General features: G+C 39.0%; 4 protein-coding genes across 7 annotated transcripts; 2 read left to right on the forward strand and 2 right to left on the reverse strand.

Moving 5' to 3' along the window:
• Window positions 1–1,622: 1,622 nt before the first annotated feature.
• Window positions 1,623–4,082, forward strand: LOC127905456 (uncharacterized). Its single transcript, XM_052453772.1, has 4 exons — window positions 1,623–2,025; window positions 3,107–3,510; window positions 3,626–3,757; window positions 3,870–4,082. Exons 2-4 carry the CDS (start codon window positions 3,250–3,252, stop codon window positions 4,080–4,082), a joined length of 606 nt encoding a protein of 201 aa, XP_052309732.1. The 5' UTR covers window positions 1,623–2,025; window positions 3,107–3,249.
• Window positions 4,083–4,115: 33 nt separating this feature from the next.
• LOC7471349 (uncharacterized) lies at window positions 4,116–8,925 on the forward strand. Of its 4 annotated transcripts, XM_024603938.2 has the most exons (8): window positions 4,121–4,246; window positions 4,362–4,493; window positions 4,609–4,740; window positions 4,856–4,987; window positions 5,103–5,231; window positions 5,338–5,523; window positions 5,636–5,773; window positions 5,940–6,582. In XM_024603938.2, the coding sequence occupies exons 1-8, from the start codon at window positions 4,130–4,132 to the stop codon at window positions 6,291–6,293; spliced, it is 1,320 nt and encodes a 439-aa protein (XP_024459706.2). In that variant the 5' UTR covers window positions 4,121–4,129; the 3' UTR covers window positions 6,294–6,582. The 4 variants fall into 4 exon arrangements, with proteins under 4 accessions (XP_052309815.1, XP_024459706.2, XP_052309814.1 ...); XM_052453855.1 differs by having other exon boundaries at window positions 4,116–4,246; window positions 4,362–4,740; XM_052453854.1 differs by adding an exon at window positions 8,355–8,925 and having other exon boundaries at window positions 4,122–4,740; window positions 5,940–6,115.
• Window positions 8,926–9,169: 244 nt separating this feature from the next.
• LOC7489166 (protein TIC 55, chloroplastic) lies at window positions 9,170–12,317 on the reverse strand. Its single transcript, XM_002309657.4, has 3 exons — window positions 11,135–12,317; window positions 10,503–10,605; window positions 9,170–10,401 (listed from the first exon to the last, which is right to left on the reverse strand). The coding sequence occupies exons 1-3, from the start codon at window positions 11,581–11,583 to the stop codon at window positions 9,283–9,285; spliced, it is 1,671 nt and encodes a 556-aa protein (XP_002309693.1). The 5' UTR covers window positions 11,584–12,317; the 3' UTR covers window positions 9,170–9,282.
• Window positions 12,318–12,546: 229 nt separating this feature from the next.
• On the reverse strand, window positions 12,547–14,727 carry LOC7459899 (peroxidase 46). Its single transcript, XM_002309658.4, has 4 exons — window positions 14,220–14,727; window positions 13,573–13,752; window positions 13,312–13,477; window positions 12,547–13,073 (listed from the first exon to the last, which is right to left on the reverse strand). The coding sequence occupies exons 1-4, from the start codon at window positions 14,505–14,507 to the stop codon at window positions 12,658–12,660; spliced, it is 1,050 nt and encodes a 349-aa protein (XP_002309694.2). The 5' UTR covers window positions 14,508–14,727; the 3' UTR covers window positions 12,547–12,657.
• Between the last annotated feature and the right edge of the window lie 2,995 nt (window positions 14,728–17,722).

The following is a 17,722-nucleotide window of genomic DNA, read 5'->3' on the forward strand; positions in this document are numbered from 1 at the left end:
CCGGTCAACGGAAAACACTTTCATGTATTTTCCTGACTTGAAATTATAGAAACTTGCAAGAAGTGCAATCTTGTGCTACTTACAATTAACCTCATGTGCGTGCTTATGAAGTTTGTTGTGTTCATTATTTGCAATAGCAGCTGAGCATGCATAAGCTCCAGCTAAGCACGAACTTGCTGATACTAAGAGAAAGGTCTTCCATTGCCTTCCTGATGCTACATTGGTCACTGCAGTCAATGCAAGAGAAATTGCAGAGAGGGATTTTTTCCAAGCCTAGAAACTCTTGACTACAATAGTGCATCCCTTGCGATGAATTACGTGTCTGAAATATCGGTTAATCACATAGGGTGCATGCATTGTTCCAACATATCCTACCTTTCGCCTGTGAAGAAGCTAAAGCTCCAGCAACAAGACCAGCTAGTGAATGTTCTACAACAGCAGGTACTTGGGGCAAAGAAATCATGCTGTGTCCGAAATGACAAGGCATTTGATGCAGGATGAAGCACAAAGATAGTAAAACAGTCACAGAAAATATAGATTTGGTGAGCGAAAAGGGATGCAAGCTTGCATCCTAAATTACCAATTTATTGTTCTGAAATAAAGTCTAAGTGATGTCTCCACTTAAAAAGGTTTATAATGTCTTTCATAGCCTAGAAAAACCAACCTCTAGGTAACAGTATCAGAATTCTAAAACATGAAGGACAATAATATAAAATCCAAAATAACATAAGAAATACAAGGAAATCAAGGAAATTTGACAAAACAAGATATTCAGAGTTTAATTTTGAGAAATCTGTATAGTGAATTAGCTGCTAAAAGGCTACTTTTTAGAACTGGATTTCAAAACTCTCTTATAAGAATTTAAATCAAATTTAATTATCAAATCAAAAGTTATGATATATTTTAACTACTATACTTGTTTGACATGATCACTCCTTTTTTATTTAGCCCAACTTTGTCCCATTATTCTATAAAAATATTTGCTACACCACCCTTGTTTGAAACTTATCTCCATTTAGATATGACAGATACTCATTGACCGCTCAAGAACCTTTAGTTTATGCTAGCCCTACTAAATAAACTTGTTAATGTTCTTAATCTTGACTTCATACAGCTATTAATCTTTCCATGATCTATATATCTTAAGAATACGAACACGAATACCAATATATGCACAGTTCTTGTTTACATTCTCCACTCTCAGCCTTTAAGGGCAAGGCAAACCTCTTTTCAGTGGAATCCACAGAAAAGGAGAAAGCAGAGGACTGTCAAGTCAACAAACGAAGGAGTAGCGAAATCGGAGAACATAGTATAATGGTTGCTGCTTTGAAACAAGTTGTACGTATACCTCTTATAGAACTTCAAAGGGTATGCTAAATGGAATGCCAAAACTGAAAGAAATATTATTTTATCTGTTTTATGCTTGTTTATATGCTGGAATGCTAAAAAAAATATTAAAATATCTTTTCTCTTTAGTAAAAATTATTCCTTTATATCTTTTACATGGGCCAACAAAAAAATAAACCAATAAAATAGAGCCAACAAAAAAATAAAATAAACTAATAAAATGGTGCCAACAAAAGATAAAGCAACCTTCTCTGTTAAACCGCCGAGAATGACAGTAGTTCTTTACCATCTGAGGTGATCTAACAAAACTTGCACGTAACCATTTGAATTAGCCATTTTTATCAAATAGCGCTGTTAAATAATGAAGAGCACGATTGCTTTTGATCCCTGAATTTCTAAGAAATTTCCTTGGCATTGCCAAGCAGAAGCAAAACCGCGTGCTTATTTATTTTCATGTCACCAGGCTTTCTTACTCCCAGTTCAGTTGCTCCACGAAGCGGTTCTTTGGCTATAGAAATTTGGTTTTCTTTCTCTCTTAAACCCTGGACGGAGGCTGATTAATGAAGTGAAGATCACGGGTAAATACCATCTCCCTCCCTCTCTTTGCACTGCAGGACAGTACTCTCCACTCTCCAGGCTGCGCTAACATCGTCTCTCTCAAAGCACGCACCGATCGAGGTATCATCGTTATGCTCTATGATCCTTTTTTTCTTCTTATTTCTTGCATTTATATGGTGTTTTCTTCGTTTCCAGTCATCTATATGTGGCTTCTGCATTTTTCCGTGTTAGTTATTTTCTTTTGCGAACTGTTTATCTTTTCTATCATGTATATATATCGTTTTCTTTCTTGTATGTCTGATCCCTTCAACGCTTTCCACGCAAAACTTCATATATTTAATGGAGTTCTGTAATCATCAATAAAATTTGATTATTATAAAAAAAACAAACCATCTGGATTTGTTCTTGAAGCAGTAAAGAGAGGGGGAGGGGGGTGTTTTTCCGGGTGGAGTCAAGTCAAACTGAGACATATATATTGCGTCATTAGATGTTGCATTTTATCAGAGATGAGTTAGTCTCGCCTGAATTATTTGAAGGAATATTTCTGCATGATGCCAGTAATTTGTCTCTGTCAATCAATTCGTGGGGTATTGGACAAAATTGTTTATGAGGTATTTCTGCATGTTTACGCATGTAGTGTTTAGTCATTATCGCGCGAACCTCCACAAATAAGGGCGTATGTTTGCTTTCCCGTCTGTGTTTCTTTCAAGTGTCTGAACTTTCAAAAACAAGGGCATAATGTTTACTCGTGTGTGTGTTTATTGTTTAATGTGTGGGCTTTCATTCTCCTTTCTACGGCTTAAGTGCTTGCTGCATCACCATGTTTTCTCCGTCAGTTTCACGTTCTGTTTCTATTACATGTGGTTATGTGGTTTTCAAATAGGCCTAGCATTGGAGCTTGAGATATGGAATACATGTTATTGTATGAGCACGTCACTTGTTATCGACAGATTTTTGGGCATTCAAGTTTCAAGATAACTAAACTTGATGCTGTACTATTTGTTTAGGAGTTTGAAACTGATATCAAATAGAAGAACAATTTCATGTTTTCCTTGTTGAATGGCTTTTTCAAGCAGATAACCTTAATATTGCCAGAGAACCTTAATATTGGAGCTTGAGATATGGATCAAATATTGCCAGAGAACCTTAATATTCTATCCTCTAAATGTTCCTTTGTTACCATCTCTTTTTACGTTTTCAGTTCTTCCTCTGATTTCTAATTGTAAGCTGCATGCCTGATCTGGCAGCAACCCCTTATTTTTTCGTGCCATAGGCAGACAGATTTTAAACCTCTCATCCCGGACACAAGCTATCAGTTAGATATCCTGGTCACGAGCTAGAGGAATGGACAATCAGACAAGACCCAATAGTAGCGGAAGTATAATGATCTCTACCTCCGAACTTCGCAGACGTGCATTTCGGAGAAACGTATTGGTTGAGAGTTTGTTACCCCCGCCTCCTCCTGTGCCAAAAGATGAAATTGCATTAGAGGCTCATTATCGATCTGAAGTGAACGTTGAGCTACCAGAAAAAATTCCAATGCAGGCTCATAATCAATCTGAAGGAAAAGTTGAGCCAAATTCAGGGCTGCATAAATGTAGTACGGTTGGATTCTACAACTTTCATTTACTCCTTGTTTTATCAGCATCTCAATTGTGTTTATAGATCAAATTCTTACAATATTAAATTTCAAACAACATGTCGTTTTGTGTCCTTGTAGAGGGGGGCACCACCCAGGCACACCTCGGACCACAGGGCTCCTCATGTGCCACCCGATGAAATTGGCTTGGAGGCTCAAAACCAATCTGAAATGAAAATTGAGCCAAAAACGGGGCGATATAAATATAGTGATGTTGGATTCTATAACTGCCATTTACTCCTCATCTCATTACCATCTCAATTGTGTTTATGGATCAAATTTTTGCAATTCTAAGTTTCAAACATGTTGTTTTGGGTCCTTGCAGAGGGGGGCACCACCTAGGCACACCTCGAACCACAAGGCTTCTCATGTGCCACCCGATGAAATTGGCTTAGAGGCTCAGAACCGATCTGAAGAGAAAATTCAGCCAAAGTCGAGGCGATATAAACATAATACGGTTGGATTCTATAACTCTCATTTACTCATTGTTTCAACACCATCTCAATTATGTTTATGGATAAAAATTTTACAATTCTAAGTTTCAAACATGTCGTTTTGGGTCCTTGCAGAGGGGGGGTACCATGTATGCAAACCTCGGACCACAAGGCTCCTCATGTGCCACCCGATAAAATTGGCTTGGAGGCTCAAAACCAATCTAAAGTGAAAGATGAGCCAAAGTCGGGGCGATATAAATACAGTGATGTTGGATTCTATAACTCACATTTACTCCTCATTTCATCACCATTTCAATTGTGTTTATGGATCAAATTTTTGCAATTCTAAGTTTCAAACATCATCTTATTTTGGGTCCTTGTAGAAGGGGCCACCATCCAGGCAGACCTCGAACCATAGGGCTCCTCATGTGCTATCCGAAGAAATTGGCTTGGAGGCTCAGAATCGATTTGAAGGGAAAGCTGAGCCAAAGTCTAGGCGATATAAATATAGTGCGGTTGGATTTTATAACTCCAATTTACTCCTTGTTTCATCACCATCTTAATTGTGTTTATGGATCAAATTTTTGCAATTTTAAGTTTCAAACAACATGTTGTTTTGGGTCCTTGCAGAGGGGGGCACCACCCAAGCAAACCTCGGACCACAGGGCTCCTCATATACCACCCGATAAAATTGGCTTGGAGGCTCAAAACCAATCTGAAGTGAAAGATGAGCCAAAATCGGGGCGATATAGATATAGTGATGTTGGATTCTATAACTCCCATTTACTCCTCGTTTCATCACCATCTCAATTGTGTTTGTGGATCAAATTTTTGCAATTGTAAGTTTCAAACAACATGTTGTTTTGTGTCTTTGCAGAAGGGGGCACCATCTAGGCACACCTCGGACCACAAGGCTCCTCATGTGTCACCCGATGAAATTGGCTTGGAGACTCAGAACCGATTTGAAATGAAAGTTAAGCCAAAATCGGGGCTATATAAATACAGTGCGGTTGGATTCTACAACTTCCATTTACTCCTTGTTTTACCACCATCTCAATTGTGCATATGGATCAAATTTTTGCAATTCTAATTTTCAAATGACATGTTGTTTTGGATCCTTGCAGAGTTGGCCACCCAGGCACACCTCGGACCATAGGACTCCTCATGTCCCACCCGATGAAATTGCATTGGAGCCTCAAAATCGATCTCAAATGAAAGTTGAGCTAAAGTCGGGGCGATATAAAGATAGTGATGTTGGATTCTACAACTCTCATTTACTCCTTGTTTCATCACCATCTTTATGGATCAAATTTTTGCAATTCTAAGTTTCAAACAACATGTTGTTTTGGGTCCTTGTAGATGGGGGTACCACCGAGGCACACCTCGAACCATAGGGCTCCTCATATGTCACCCGATGAAATTGACTTGGAGGCTCTGAACCGATGTGAAGTGAAAGTTGAGCCACTAGAAAAAATTGCATTGCAGGTTCAGAACCAATCTGAAGTGAAAGTTGAGCCAAAGTTGGGGCCATATATATGTAGTGTGGTGTGATTCTACAACTCCCATTTACTCCTTGTTTCATCACCATCTCAATTGTGTTTGTGGATCAAATTTTTGCAATTCTAATTTTCAAACAATATGTTTTGGGTCCTTGCAGGGTTGGCCACCCAGACACACCTCAGACCATAAAACTCCTCGTGTGCCACCCGATGAAATTGCATTGGAGCCTCAAAACCAATTTGAAGTGAAAATTGAGTCCAAGTTGCAGCTATCTGCTCAAGATCAAATCAATGAGGTTAAATTCTACAACTTCCATTTACTCCTTTGTTCCCTTCTTTAATATACAGAGCTAATGACCTTGGGTAATGTGATGTTACATTGATCCATTCTTTTAATTTACAAAAAAATAAAAATGCATCTAAAATTTTATAATTATACTGGTTTTAATTTTTTTGGTGCAGAAAACAAGAGAGTGGGCTTTGTTAATCACCAGCGTACTTCTAGAGGCCATGTCTGCAGTTTTTGATCAGGTGGGGTACGCGTTGATGGGCATGGTGATATCATTCCTCGCTTTGTTTCTTTCCAGCCTTGATCTCATTTGTAAGGCACGAAAGGAAGGAGTTCAGAGGAGCCAACCCTTTGGTGGTCTCCTGCAGTATTTTGGACTAGCAGCTGCTGTCTGGCAATGCTTTTACTCCACCATAGAGTATCTTTATACTCGAAAGAATCAACAGAATCCAATAAAGATGTGTTTGTTACCTTTTATATTTGCGTTGTGCGTGCTGATTTTTAGGTTAATCAAGTGTCGCACATGAACCATTGGTTGAGCTTGGTGTAGTAGAGTAATTCTACGAAGATTTTCTCTGTTTTTAAATGGATTGATTAGCATTATTTGTGTGCTAACTGATACTGATAAGCCCTGCCTGCTGTTGCTGATGTTAGCGATGCCTCTAAGCAAAGATCAAAGTAGATTTTTATTGTTAAGTTCTTAAACCTATTATATTGTGTAAAAGCCTTCATGATTCTCTTGATTTCAGTCTGGATTTGTATTTCCTAAGCGAAACCGCTGGGTATGAAATCATTATCAAGTGTTCTTTTGTTTAACATCCGTCCCTTCAATATCCCATCATTTGGGTTTTCGTGGTTTTCTTGATTTTATCAGTTTTTCCTTCCCACACATCTTTCTCTCACGTAGCTTTACATTTGACTTCACAGAGACATGTTCAGGTTAAGAGTCTACCGGATGCTTTGGAGTTGAGAAATCTGATAACAACTCTCATTTTGTTCTTCATTTTTGTTTCTTGTGAGAATTTATATGCGCTGAAAGTGCTTGAGTTTTAGAAAGACAATAAAAAAAGGTGAAATACAGTAACTTTGTGACAAGAAAATAGGGCAAAACACCTATAATTTACTTGATAGAACCATACAAAGGAAAAGGCCTCAACTTCAATTTATTTTTCAAATCTAGTCATGTGAAACGATACTTTACTGATTGATATGGTCCCATGCAATACTTGGTCACGAAATTTTATTGCTCTACTGGGTCCGTTTTTAAGATTTGATTACCAGAAAAGGAACCACTTGAGCTAGATTGAGTGGGATCAAAAAGGTGGAGCAGTCTCCGTAAATTCAAATGGTTTGGTCCCTCTTTCTTGTAGCTTGCTCCTGACCAACTGCCAACTATATTCCATGTCAACCTGCAAATCCCAAATTGCTCTGGGTCCCATCCCATGCAATATTAACAAAAAAACATAAGAAAAGGAATAATAATAAAAAAAAAACCTAAAGATTATTTGAGTCAAATAGCACTTAAGTAACTCCACTTAATTTCTAAAGTGGAAAAACCAAAAACACCCCTGCCATGCAGCCAAGGAGCAGGGTATTATTGAAATTACATTATCCTAATTAAAGTTTAAAAAACCCATTTATCCTTTAAGATATATCTATGAAAAATATTATATTACTCTTAAGCGCGTCTGATACAGAAAATTGTGAATTACAAAAGCTGAGCTCTTTGAACAATGTGTAAGCTTTTTACTATAGAAATTTGGTTTTCTTTCTCTCTTAAACCCTAGCGGGAGGCTGATAAAGAAGCCAAGATCACGGGTGACTATCATCTCCCTCCCTCTATCTGCACTGCAGGTCAGTCTCCACTCTCCAGGCTGCGTTAACATCTTCTCTCTCAAAGCACGCACCGAGGTGTTATTTTTATGCTCTCTGATCCTTTTCTTCTCCTCTTTTCTTGGTATTTTCTTCGTTTCCAGTCGTCTATATGTGGCTTCTGCATTTTACCGTGTTAGCTTTCTTTCAGTAACTTGTTGCATGCCTGATCTGGCAGCGACCCCTTCTTTATTCGGGGCGTAGGCTGACAGATTTTAAACCTCAGATCCCAGACACAAGCTAACGGAATGGATAATCAGACAAAACCCAAGAATAGAGGAAATATTATAATCTCTACCTCCAAACTTCGCAAATGTGCAGTTCAACAACCACAAGGGATTAATGGAAGAGTATTGAGTTTGTTCTCCAGGACCGCATGACTTCTCATGTGGTATCCGATGAAATTGCATTGGAGATTCAGATCCAATATGAAGAGAAAGTTGAGAGAGAGTCGGGGCGATATAAATTCTACAACTCCCATTTACTTTTTATTTCATCACCATCTCAATTGTGTTTTTGCAATTCTAATTTTCAAACAACGTATTGTTTTGAGTCCTTGCAGAGGAGGGTAGCCAAGCACACCTAGAACAACAGTACTCCTCATGTGTCATTTGATAAAATTGCATTAGAGGTTCAGAACCAAGGTGAAGTAAAAATTAAGCCACCAGAGAAAATTATATTGCAAGCTCAGAACCAATCTAAAGTGAAATATGAACCTTTGGTGGTCTCCTGGAGTATTTTGGACTAGCAGCTGCTGTCTGGCAATGCTTTTACTCCACCATGGAGTATCTTTATACTCGGAAGAATCAACAGAATCCAATAAATATGTGTTTGTTACCTTTTCTATTTGCGTTGTGCGTGCTGATTTTTAGGTTAATCAAGTGCCGCACATGAACCATTGGTTGAGCTTGGTGTGGTAGAGTAATTCTACAAAGATTCTCTCTGTTGTTAAATGGATTGATTGACATTATTTGTGTGCTGACTGATATTGGTAAGTTATTGGACTGTGAAACGCTCCCTGCCTGCTGTTGCTGATGATAGCGATGCCTCTAAGCTGGGATCAAAGCAGATTTTTATTGCTAAGTTATTGTAAGCCGATGTTCTTAAACCTATTATATTATGTAAAAGCCTTCATGATTCTCTTGATTTCAGTCTGGATTTGAATTTCCTAAGCGAAACCGCTGGGTATGAAATCATTGATTGTGCCAATAACTGAAAGGCTTGTCAAGTGTTCTTTTGTTTAACATCCATCCCATTAATATCCCATCATTTGGTTTTTCCTGGTTTTCCTGGTTTTATCAGTTTTTTCTGACCACACATCTTCCTCTCACGTAGCTTTACATTTGACTTCACAGAGACATGTTCAGGTTAAGAGTCTACTGGATGCTTTGGAGTTGAGAAACCTGATAACAACTCTCATTTTGTTCTTCATTTTTGTTTCTTGTGAGAATTTATATGCACTGAATGTACTAGAGTTTTAGAAAAACAATCAAAAAAGGTGAAAATACAGTAACTTAATGACAAGAAAACAGGGCAAAACACCTATAATTTACTAGATAGAACTATACAAGGTTGTAAATGTAGTTCTATAATCTTCCTGTGCCAAAACTACAGAAACATACTAGATGTTTACGGTTTGCTGGCTCAGAATCTCCTATGTGTTCTTATGAAGTTTGTTGTGCTCATTTGGATAAGAGTTGAGCATGCGTAAACTCCGGCCAAGCATAAGCTTGTTGAAACTAAGAGGGCGGCTTTCCACTGCCTTCCAGACACTAGAATAGCTAATGCAGTCAATGCAAGAGAAATGGCAGAGAGAGCTTTTTTCCAAGTATTGAAAGCTTTGAGAGCACCACTGCATCCTTTGCAATGAATTACATGGCGAAAATATCGATTGGCCAAATTGGGAGCATGCATCGTCCCAGTGCCACCCTTAGCTGGGAAAGAAGCTGAAACTCCAGCAACCAGACCAGCTGGTGCATGTTCTACAACAGCTGGTAATTCAGGTAAAGAAATGGTGTTGTGCCCGAAATGGTAAGGCATTCCATGTCCAGTTTTGTCCATCCATTTCCTGTATTCTGCTACCCATGTATCTGAAGACCTTAAATTGAGATACAATTTCTTTGTTGGGACCTTTTCTTTCATTAAAACTTCATTCTGGGATGACAGAAATCCCATATCTTGTTCGAAGACTGTGCATCCCCTCTGATGAAAGAACCATTCGGGGATCCAATTTGCTATTTGAGGCATCGCTGTTCCTCCAAACCTCACAATAAGCATGGATTTTCCTTGTCCAGTTGGTCTGCATAGGAAGAGGCCCGAGAAGTACTGTTTCACCCCCTTCTCATCAATGAATTCTCGGTTATTGGATAGGACACAAGGGGCTTCAAACCGTAAGAAGTTTGGCAATGTTTGAGCATCTCCCCCACCCCACCAGCCTGCAAATCCCCGGTCAGTACGTTCAGTCACCTCAAAACGTAGTGGCTGGGCATTTTCCCTTTTTGCTGACAGGTCTGTCCTATCGTGTGAGATTGGAATATGTGCTGGATCCATCAGGTTTTCAAGAAGTATGGAGTGATCGTAGGGAAGCTCATGGACGGCGGAAGAATCTTTGAAACCTGGCCTGGCAAAGTTCTCGAACCAGGGTAGTTTATTTATGTTTGGTTGTGATTTCGAGGACATCCACACCCACACAACTCCTTGGGATTCCCTCACCTCATAGGTTTTGACACAAGCTGACTGAGGAATTTTAGCATTTGCAGGAAGCTGTAGCGAAGAAATTCACTGCCATCATTAGCTAGGACATGAGGAAAGACAAGGTGGGCATATCATGCAATGGAAACTCAGCACATTTAATGAAAACAGACCTGAGGTATCTTGACACAGTTGCCCTCCCCCTCAAATTGCCAACCATGATATAGGCATTCGAGTCTTCCATCTATCAACTGACCTTCTGATAGTTTAGCTAACCTAAATCAAGTAGAGCCAAGTTCAAGGTTTTGTCACTTACACAGCCCACATCTTAAGATCTCTATCATTTCGCCAGTGTTCCCACGGAAATTTTGAGTACGACTAACGCCATAGAGCAGGGAAATCTTTGCCATCAAATGCAGATGATCCATCAAAGTTCAAGAATTTCTGTTCATTACCATTAGCAATACAGCATCCCCATATATTCAATTTCAATAGACCATACACGAAACACTTAGTTCACGGTTTATACATATTCAAATGTGCAGCAGTTTGTTTAATTAATCAAAAATTTCTTTTAATCATGCATACAATCTAATCCCAAACCTAAACCACGGCTAATTTCACTATATATCCAGCAAAATCCTAAAACCAAACAAGAGAAATCACAACAAGAACATCAAAACAAGAAACTAAGAAAAGAACCCGAATGCCCTTTTCTTGGATGTGAAATCAAAGCAAGATCCAACTTCTAGTACTCAACACAAGACAAGAAAACTTGAAACATACATGTGATAAGATTTATTACCTGTGGGGACATCTATCTTCAAAACAGCGAAGTTCACCCTGCCCATCTTTATACAACACTACCTGCTTATCAAACACAGTTAGGCCTAAAGGAGCATCATCTGGTACATCCTTGGTAAGATAAAGTGGGTACCACTCTTCTGTCCAATCATAGTCTGCCACCTCTCTTTCTCCCCTCCTTTCCTCCTCACTAGAAGGACCCACAAGCACTAAGTGATCATCATTATCCTCTCCTTTACTCTGATCCTCAATTGATGAAGGTACAGTATTACCACTTGTAAGATCTGTAACTGCATGGCACTTAATAGACCCTTGCTGCTGCTGCTTTACATGTATTGGCCTCGAGGTTTTTCTTGGTTTAGGAGTGAGGGAGAGGGGATAAAAGGCGAGAGGCTTCGAGAGGGAAGTGGTGTGAGAAAGAAATGGGAATTTAAGGATTGGTGAAGCCATGATGCATGCAGGTGGTTCTGTTACTCTAGGGGAAGAGACAGTGAGAGAGGTGTAGAACAAAGTAGAGAAAATGGAGTCATGCGGAGAAGGGAGAAGAAGAATTGATGAGTGTCAAACTGAAAGACAGGAAGTTGCTTGCGAGATGCTTGCACCAATCCTTACCACACAATGTTATCAGACAGTACTCAACGGTAGGCATCATAGCGACAGTTAAACTGAGCAGTTTCTTTGGAAAAACTATAACTCAGATTGAGTCTACAAAGAATTTTTTTTATTTCAATTGGATCCTCTAAGTGCTTATAGAAATTCTCAATTGAATTCTCCATCTAAATTCCTCACAAATTTTTAATAGGAAACTATGGATTTCCTATGCACAAATTTAAAGCCTCTTATACCATGAACTTCCGTAAAGGGGAGTTCATTGAGAATTTTCTCACTCTTGTATCTTGAGGATTCAATTGAGATAAAAAGAAATTAATTGGAGACTAGATAAAACATTCTTGATAATGATTAGAGGACTGTTAGAGGTTTTCCCTTTGGATGGGGGTGTCAAAATCTAAAAAGATTCATCGTTTTAGGACTAGATTCAAAGTGATGCACCTGAAACCTTAATCAAGCCCACCAAGAAAGGTGCTGTGCAGACGCCAAACACCCGGGTTCGAGCATCAGCCCAAGCCCAACTCAATATCCAGACTCAGGTGTTCTATCTAAGCTAATCAAATGTGCATGGAAATAGGCCCATAACCATTACATGTTTTGTGCTAAAAACAACATATCTTAATCCATCACCTTTTAAATTCAAGTGTTATAAACTCGCATGGAGTTACCATCAAAGACCCACTCCCGTATCTGTTACAGGTCATGGGGTATATTTAAACAATATAATTTTTAAATAAGAAAAAAAATTCAATTTTTTATATATATATAATCTCTTGAATTGAATGAAAATATTTTTTTTTTTAAAAGAAATAAATTAAAATATGTTATGCATATGTACTTTGATTCATCCTTGACATGTAGATTCCACCATAACCATGAGAGGGCTGACATGAAGCTTGCCAGCAAAATCCTCCGTCATCCATTAGTCATTGAACAAGATTGTCGAATTTCCCCTTCCTCACCTGTTTTTACTCCAATGCTGGTTAGCTTAAGAAATGACTGGCTCCAACTCTCAAAGAACCTTCCTTGATCATTTGCTAAATCTTCTACTAGATTCCTTGTCCTGTTGTCATCTAAAAGAACAGAATCTGATTGGAAAAGGCCTTTGTGGGCTACAAGGTTTCTGTAGTACTGGTTATCAAATGATAAGGATGTTTCAGGATCATTAACAACTGTTATTGAATCGCTTGCATCCACTGGACATCTTTGCGTTAGCTCATTCGCATAATTCTTGTCGAGAGATGAGTCGATGAGTGTCAGCTTCCCCTTGGAGTTCTCTTGGAACCTATCTCTGAACGCGCTGCAATGAGCTGATCCTATAGTGTGAGCTCCTGCAAAGCAAAAGCATTATGCTTGATAGATTAGCCATTCATTATAGTTTTTTTCATCAACAGGTCTTCTGGATGTGACAACAAACAGTCAATATCCAATGTTCATGAGCTCGGGACAGCACGTTTTCAAACGCAATCTCCGATCATCCTCTACTCGGTTAGTTGTTAGGTTGATGTCAGAAACTACCATTCTAGCATTGAAGTGTTCTAACAAAGTTTTGGACTCATTGTCACATACCTGATAGCACAACAAGGTCTTCAAGGGATAATCCTTTAGCTGTGAAGATGCTAATCATCTCATTCATTGTAAAAGTTGTGTCTATGATATTAGGTCTCACATTTGCAGCTGCAGATACCCTCCCATCCCTCCTACCAGTTGGAATCTGAAGCTGAGGTCCACCACTCTGTTTTCATATTCTTCATTAATCAATAACCAATCACAAGAAGCATAGAAATGGACAAGGAATAATAGTTCCAATAAGGCAATAAGAGATATTACAATTGCAACAGCATCTCTAGCAGCTAAAGCAACAACATCAGCACAAGAAACAGTTCCTGGACAGAAGATTTCAAGATTTCTTTTAGCTGAATCAATAACTTGAAACCCTCCTAGAGACCTGTTCCCTGGATCGCTTCTCTCTGTCCCATTTCCTTGCAGCAGCACAGATGCATCACAACCCTGTAAACATAACAAAAACTAACTAGAATTGAGGAGTAGCCACCAATTACATGGTATAAGAATATGATTCCAGTTATTCTGGGGTGCTGATAAATCAATTAATACTATCAGATCGCAAAAGGAGAATCCTATGAAGGAGCCCTTGATGATTTAAAACAAGCAGCTAAAGCATACAAATCACAAAACACTCAACGAGTGCGGTGGCGAGACTATTAGGCCTCTTCACAGGAAGCTGATGTTCACATGACAGATGTATTCTGCAATAGCTCAATCTCCATAACTACTCTAAAACAAGTTTTTTTTTTTTTTTTTGCTTTAAATCATCAAGCAGTGTCAGTTTTCAATCATATATTCTTTCCCATGCGGGGATATATTAGTGAAATGCCATATCCAAAATGCTGTTTTCTGGCACACATGAAGCAAATTCAGATAACACACTAAGCACCCATCAGGTGAGAAAGACTCACCTCTACAAAGCAGTCATGGAAAACCAAACGAACTAGCTTCCCTGGTATAGTAGGGTCAGAAGAGGAAGCTGATCTCACTTTGTTTGAAACAATAAGTTCAGCAGCTGGGCATGAAGCTCCATAAAAGTTGAAAAAGAGACTAGCAAAACAAGGAGAAGAAACGACATATAAGAGAACAAGAGCCAGAAAGCTACACAAATGAGGTCTTGCAGAAAAGGGCACAGAGGTTGTCTCCATGAGGAGATTTTTTAGTGCTTTTTTGGGCAAACTGCACACACACACAGCCATCACTCATCGGTTATGCTTATGTTTTGCTCTTGATAATGATACTTCCATGAGAGATTGATATTGTATCCTGCATTTAATGCTTCATTTACTTTGTTGGGTGATGCCAGGAGGTAGATGGGACATTAGACTTTAAGGCACTCTTACAGCATTAGAGAAAGTGAAGTGGAAGATAACTTTCAACTTCCTTGTCTATTTAAGTTCTCACATGCCCTCATGCTTATTGGTGTCTGTGTCTATGCAGATCTTTAAGAGCAATCTCCCTATTGTTAGACTTAGTCTTAATAATTTTAATAAGTGTCCTAGTTATTAGGACAGTGTTGTTAGCATTTGATATTCTGTTTTAGTTTTACCTATTCTTAAGCAAGGATCCACATCTTCAGGGTGTTGAAGACGTGAACTTATTTTTAGCTGTTTCTGTTGTTTCTTGTTCTGGCTATTTAAGCCTTAGTCTCATTTGATCAATTTATTGTATTATTCTAAGCATCCTGTGTGAAAGAATAATATACATCAGTTTTTTATCATTTGGTATCAGAGCCTAAAAAAGGGGACCTGATTGTGTGGGGGTGTGAGCAAGTATAGAGTGTGTGACAGTGAGATCAAACACGAGTGTGAGTGAAAGTGTGTGAGAGTGTGTGTGACAGTAAGAGCAAACACGAATGTGAGTGAAAGTGTGTGAGAGTGAAAATCAACACAGAAAATCGGGATGTCAACCACAGACAAATTCGTGCAGCCTTCCATTCCGAGATTTGATGGCCATTACGATTTCTGGGCAATGACAATGGAGAATTTCCTTAGGAGCAAGGAGATGTGGAATCTTGTGGACGAAGGGATTCCAACACTGGCTGTTGGAAATGCAGCAGCAAGTGAGGCACAGAGGAAGAGTGTAGAGGAGATCAAACTCAAAGACTTGAAAGTTAAAAATTTCTTGTTTCAAGCAATTGACAGGGAGATTTTGGAGACAATTCTCGACAAGAGAACATCAAAAGCTATTTGGGACTCAATGAAGCAGAAATATCAAGGGTCCACAAAGGTTAGAAGAGCACAACTTCAAGCTTTGAGGAAGGAATTCGAGTTACTAGCCATGAAAGAAGGAGAGAAAATTGACAGCCTCTTGGGTCGAACTCTAGCCTTGGTTAACAAAATGAAAACAAATGGTGAGGCGATGGAACAAAGCACAGTGGTGGGTAAGATACTTAGATCATTGACTCCAAAATTTAACTATGTTGTTTGTTCAATAGAGGAGTCAAATGATCTAAGTGTCCTGAGTATTGATGAATTACATGGAAGCCTGCTTGTCCATGAACAAAGGATGCAAGGACAACAAATAGAGGAACAGGTGTTGAAAGTCGCATATGATGAGAGATCAACCAGAGGAAGAGGCAGAAACATGTATAGAGGAGGACGAGGTAGAGGACGAGGCAGACAAACATCCAACAAGGCTCTGGTTGAATGTTTCAAATGCCATAAATTGGGACACTTTCAATATGAGTGTCCTGATTGGGAAAAAAGGGCTAATTACGCTGAGTTGGATGAAGAAGAAGAACTCCTTTTGATGTCTTACGTTGAACTTCACAATTCGAAGAGAGAGGTCGTATGGTTTCTTGATTCTGGTTGCTCTAACCATATGACAGGAAACAAACAATGGTTTGTGGAACTAGATGAAGAATTCAGTCACTCGGTGAAACTTGGAAACAACCTCAGAATGCCAGTGGAAGGGAAGGGCAACATCAGACTTGAAATAGAAGGTATAACTCAAGTAATATCAGAAGTTTACTATGTTCCTGAATTAAAAAATAATCTGTTGAGCATTGGCCAGTTGCAAGAGAAAAATTTGGCTATTTTGATGCAAAATGGAGAGTGTAGAGTTTATCATCCTAGAAGGGGTTTAATTATGCATACACAGATGACATCAAATAGGATGTTCGTAGTATTGGCAAATATTGTGTTGCATGCATCATCTACCTGTTTAAATGTGAGCAGCAATCATCTCGGTGATTTATGGCATAAAAGATATGGCCACCTAAGCTTCACAAGTCTGAATTTACTGCAACAAAAGGAACTTGTCCAAGGACTTCCAAAGTTTCAAGTGCCAACCTCTATGTGTACAAGCTGCATGAAAGGAAAACAACACCGAGAAATTATTCCAAAGAAAAGCAATTGGAGAGCAACACAGCAGCTGCAGCTCATACACTCAGACCTTTGCGGACCTATCACTCCGGAATCACATGGCAACAAAAGGTATGTGTTGACCTTCATTGATGACATGAGTAGAAAACTTTGGGTGTATTTCCTGCATGAGAAAAGTGAAACTTTCATGACATTCAAAAGTTTTAAAAATGCTGTGGAAAAAGAATCTGGTCTATCTATTGCTGGGTTAAGAACAGATAGAGGAGGGGAGTTCACCTCCAAAGAATTCACAGAATTTTGCAGAATTGAAGGCATTAAAAGACAATTGACAACAGCTTACACTCCTCAACAAAACGGAGTTGCGGAGCGCAAAAATCGTACTATTCTAAACATGGTACGATGTCTGCTAGAAGAGAAACAGATGCCTGCTCGTTTTTGGCCAGATGCTGTGAAATGGACATGTCATATCCTCAACCGAAGTCCAACCTCTGCTGTAAAGAATAAAACACCAGAAGAATGCTGGAGTGGAGTCAAGCCTAATGTTGATTATTTTCGAGTGTTCGGATGCATAGGAAATGTGCATGTATCAAATCCACAGAAGCTGAAATTGGACGCCAGGAGTCAAAAGTGTGTGATGCTGGGGTATAGTGAAGAGTCCAAAGGATACAAGATGGTTGATCCCATAACAAAAAAGGTGATAGTTAGTAAAGATGTTGTGTTCGAAGAAGAGCAAAGCTGGGATTGGAGAAAAACAGAAGAAGACAAGAATGATATGCTTGATTGGGGAGAAGTTGATGCAGACATATATGCCTCCAGTGATGAAGAAAATGAAACTGAAGAATCACTAGAAGAAGGAGAATCCAGTCAATCCAATGATGCTGCAATATCTCACGGTAGCATCCCCAGTAATGCTGCAGCACCTGCTCTGCCCGAGAGAAGAGTCACTCGAGCTCCAGCCTATCTTCAAGACTACATAAGAGGGGAAAACTTTGAAGCAGAAGAAGAGGTACAAAGTTTTTCATTGTTTATGGTTTCTGCTGATCCTATTTATTATGAAGAAGCTGCAAAAATGAAACAATGGAGGGATG

This window comes from Populus trichocarpa, chromosome 6 (assembly GCF_000002775.5).
Source record: "Populus trichocarpa isolate Nisqually-1 chromosome 6, P.trichocarpa_v4.1, whole genome shotgun sequence".
NCBI classification, from domain to species: domain Eukaryota; kingdom Viridiplantae; phylum Streptophyta; class Magnoliopsida; order Malpighiales; family Salicaceae; genus Populus; species Populus trichocarpa.

What these genes read in the sequence shown, in the direction of transcription:
- LOC127905456 (XM_052453772.1), top strand. Translation starts at nt 3,250, where the DNA reads ATGGACAATCAGACAAGACCCAATAGTAGCGGAAGTATAATGATCTCT. An exon ending in GGCTGCATAAATGTAGTACG is followed by an intron (nt 3,511 to 3,625) that starts GTTGGATTCTAC and finishes GTGTCCTTGTAG; the next exon opens with AGGGGGGCACCACCCAGGCA. An exon ending in GGCGATATAAATATAGTGAT is followed by an intron (nt 3,758 to 3,869) that starts GTTGGATTCTAT and finishes GGGTCCTTGCAG; the next exon opens with AGGGGGGCACCACCTAGGCA.
- LOC7471349 (XM_052453854.1), top strand. Translation starts at nt 4,303, where the DNA reads ATGGATCAAATTTTTGCAATTCTAAGTTTCAAACATCATCTTATTTTG. An exon ending in GGCGATATAGATATAGTGAT is followed by an intron (nt 4,741 to 4,855) that starts GTTGGATTCTAT and finishes GTGTCTTTGCAG; the next exon opens with AAGGGGGCACCATCTAGGCA. An exon ending in GGCGATATAAAGATAGTGAT is followed by an intron (nt 5,232 to 5,337) that starts GTTGGATTCTAC and finishes GGGTCCTTGTAG; the next exon opens with ATGGGGGTACCACCGAGGCA.
- LOC7489166 (XM_002309657.4), bottom strand. Translation starts at nt 11,583, where the DNA reads ATGGCTTCACCAATCCTTAAATTCCCATTTCTTTCTCACACCACTTCC. An exon ending in GAAGATAGATGTCCCCACAG is followed by an intron (nt 10,606 to 11,134) that starts GTAATAAATCTT and finishes TACTTGATTTAG; the next exon opens with GTTAGCTAAACTATCAGAAG. An exon ending in ACTGTGTCAAGATACCTCAG is followed by an intron (nt 10,402 to 10,502) that starts GTCTGTTTTCAT and finishes TCTTCGCTACAG; the next exon opens with CTTCCTGCAAATGCTAAAAT.
- LOC7459899 (XM_002309658.4), bottom strand. Translation starts at nt 14,507, where the DNA reads ATGGCTGTGTGTGTGTGCAGTTTGCCCAAAAAAGCACTAAAAAATCTC. An exon ending in CTAGAGATGCTGTTGCAATT is followed by an intron (nt 13,478 to 13,572) that starts GTAATATCTCTT and finishes ATATGAAAACAG; the next exon opens with AGTGGTGGACCTCAGCTTCA. An exon ending in AGACCTTGTTGTGCTATCAG is followed by an intron (nt 13,074 to 13,311) that starts GTATGTGACAAT and finishes TTTGCTTTGCAG; the next exon opens with GAGCTCACACTATAGGATCA.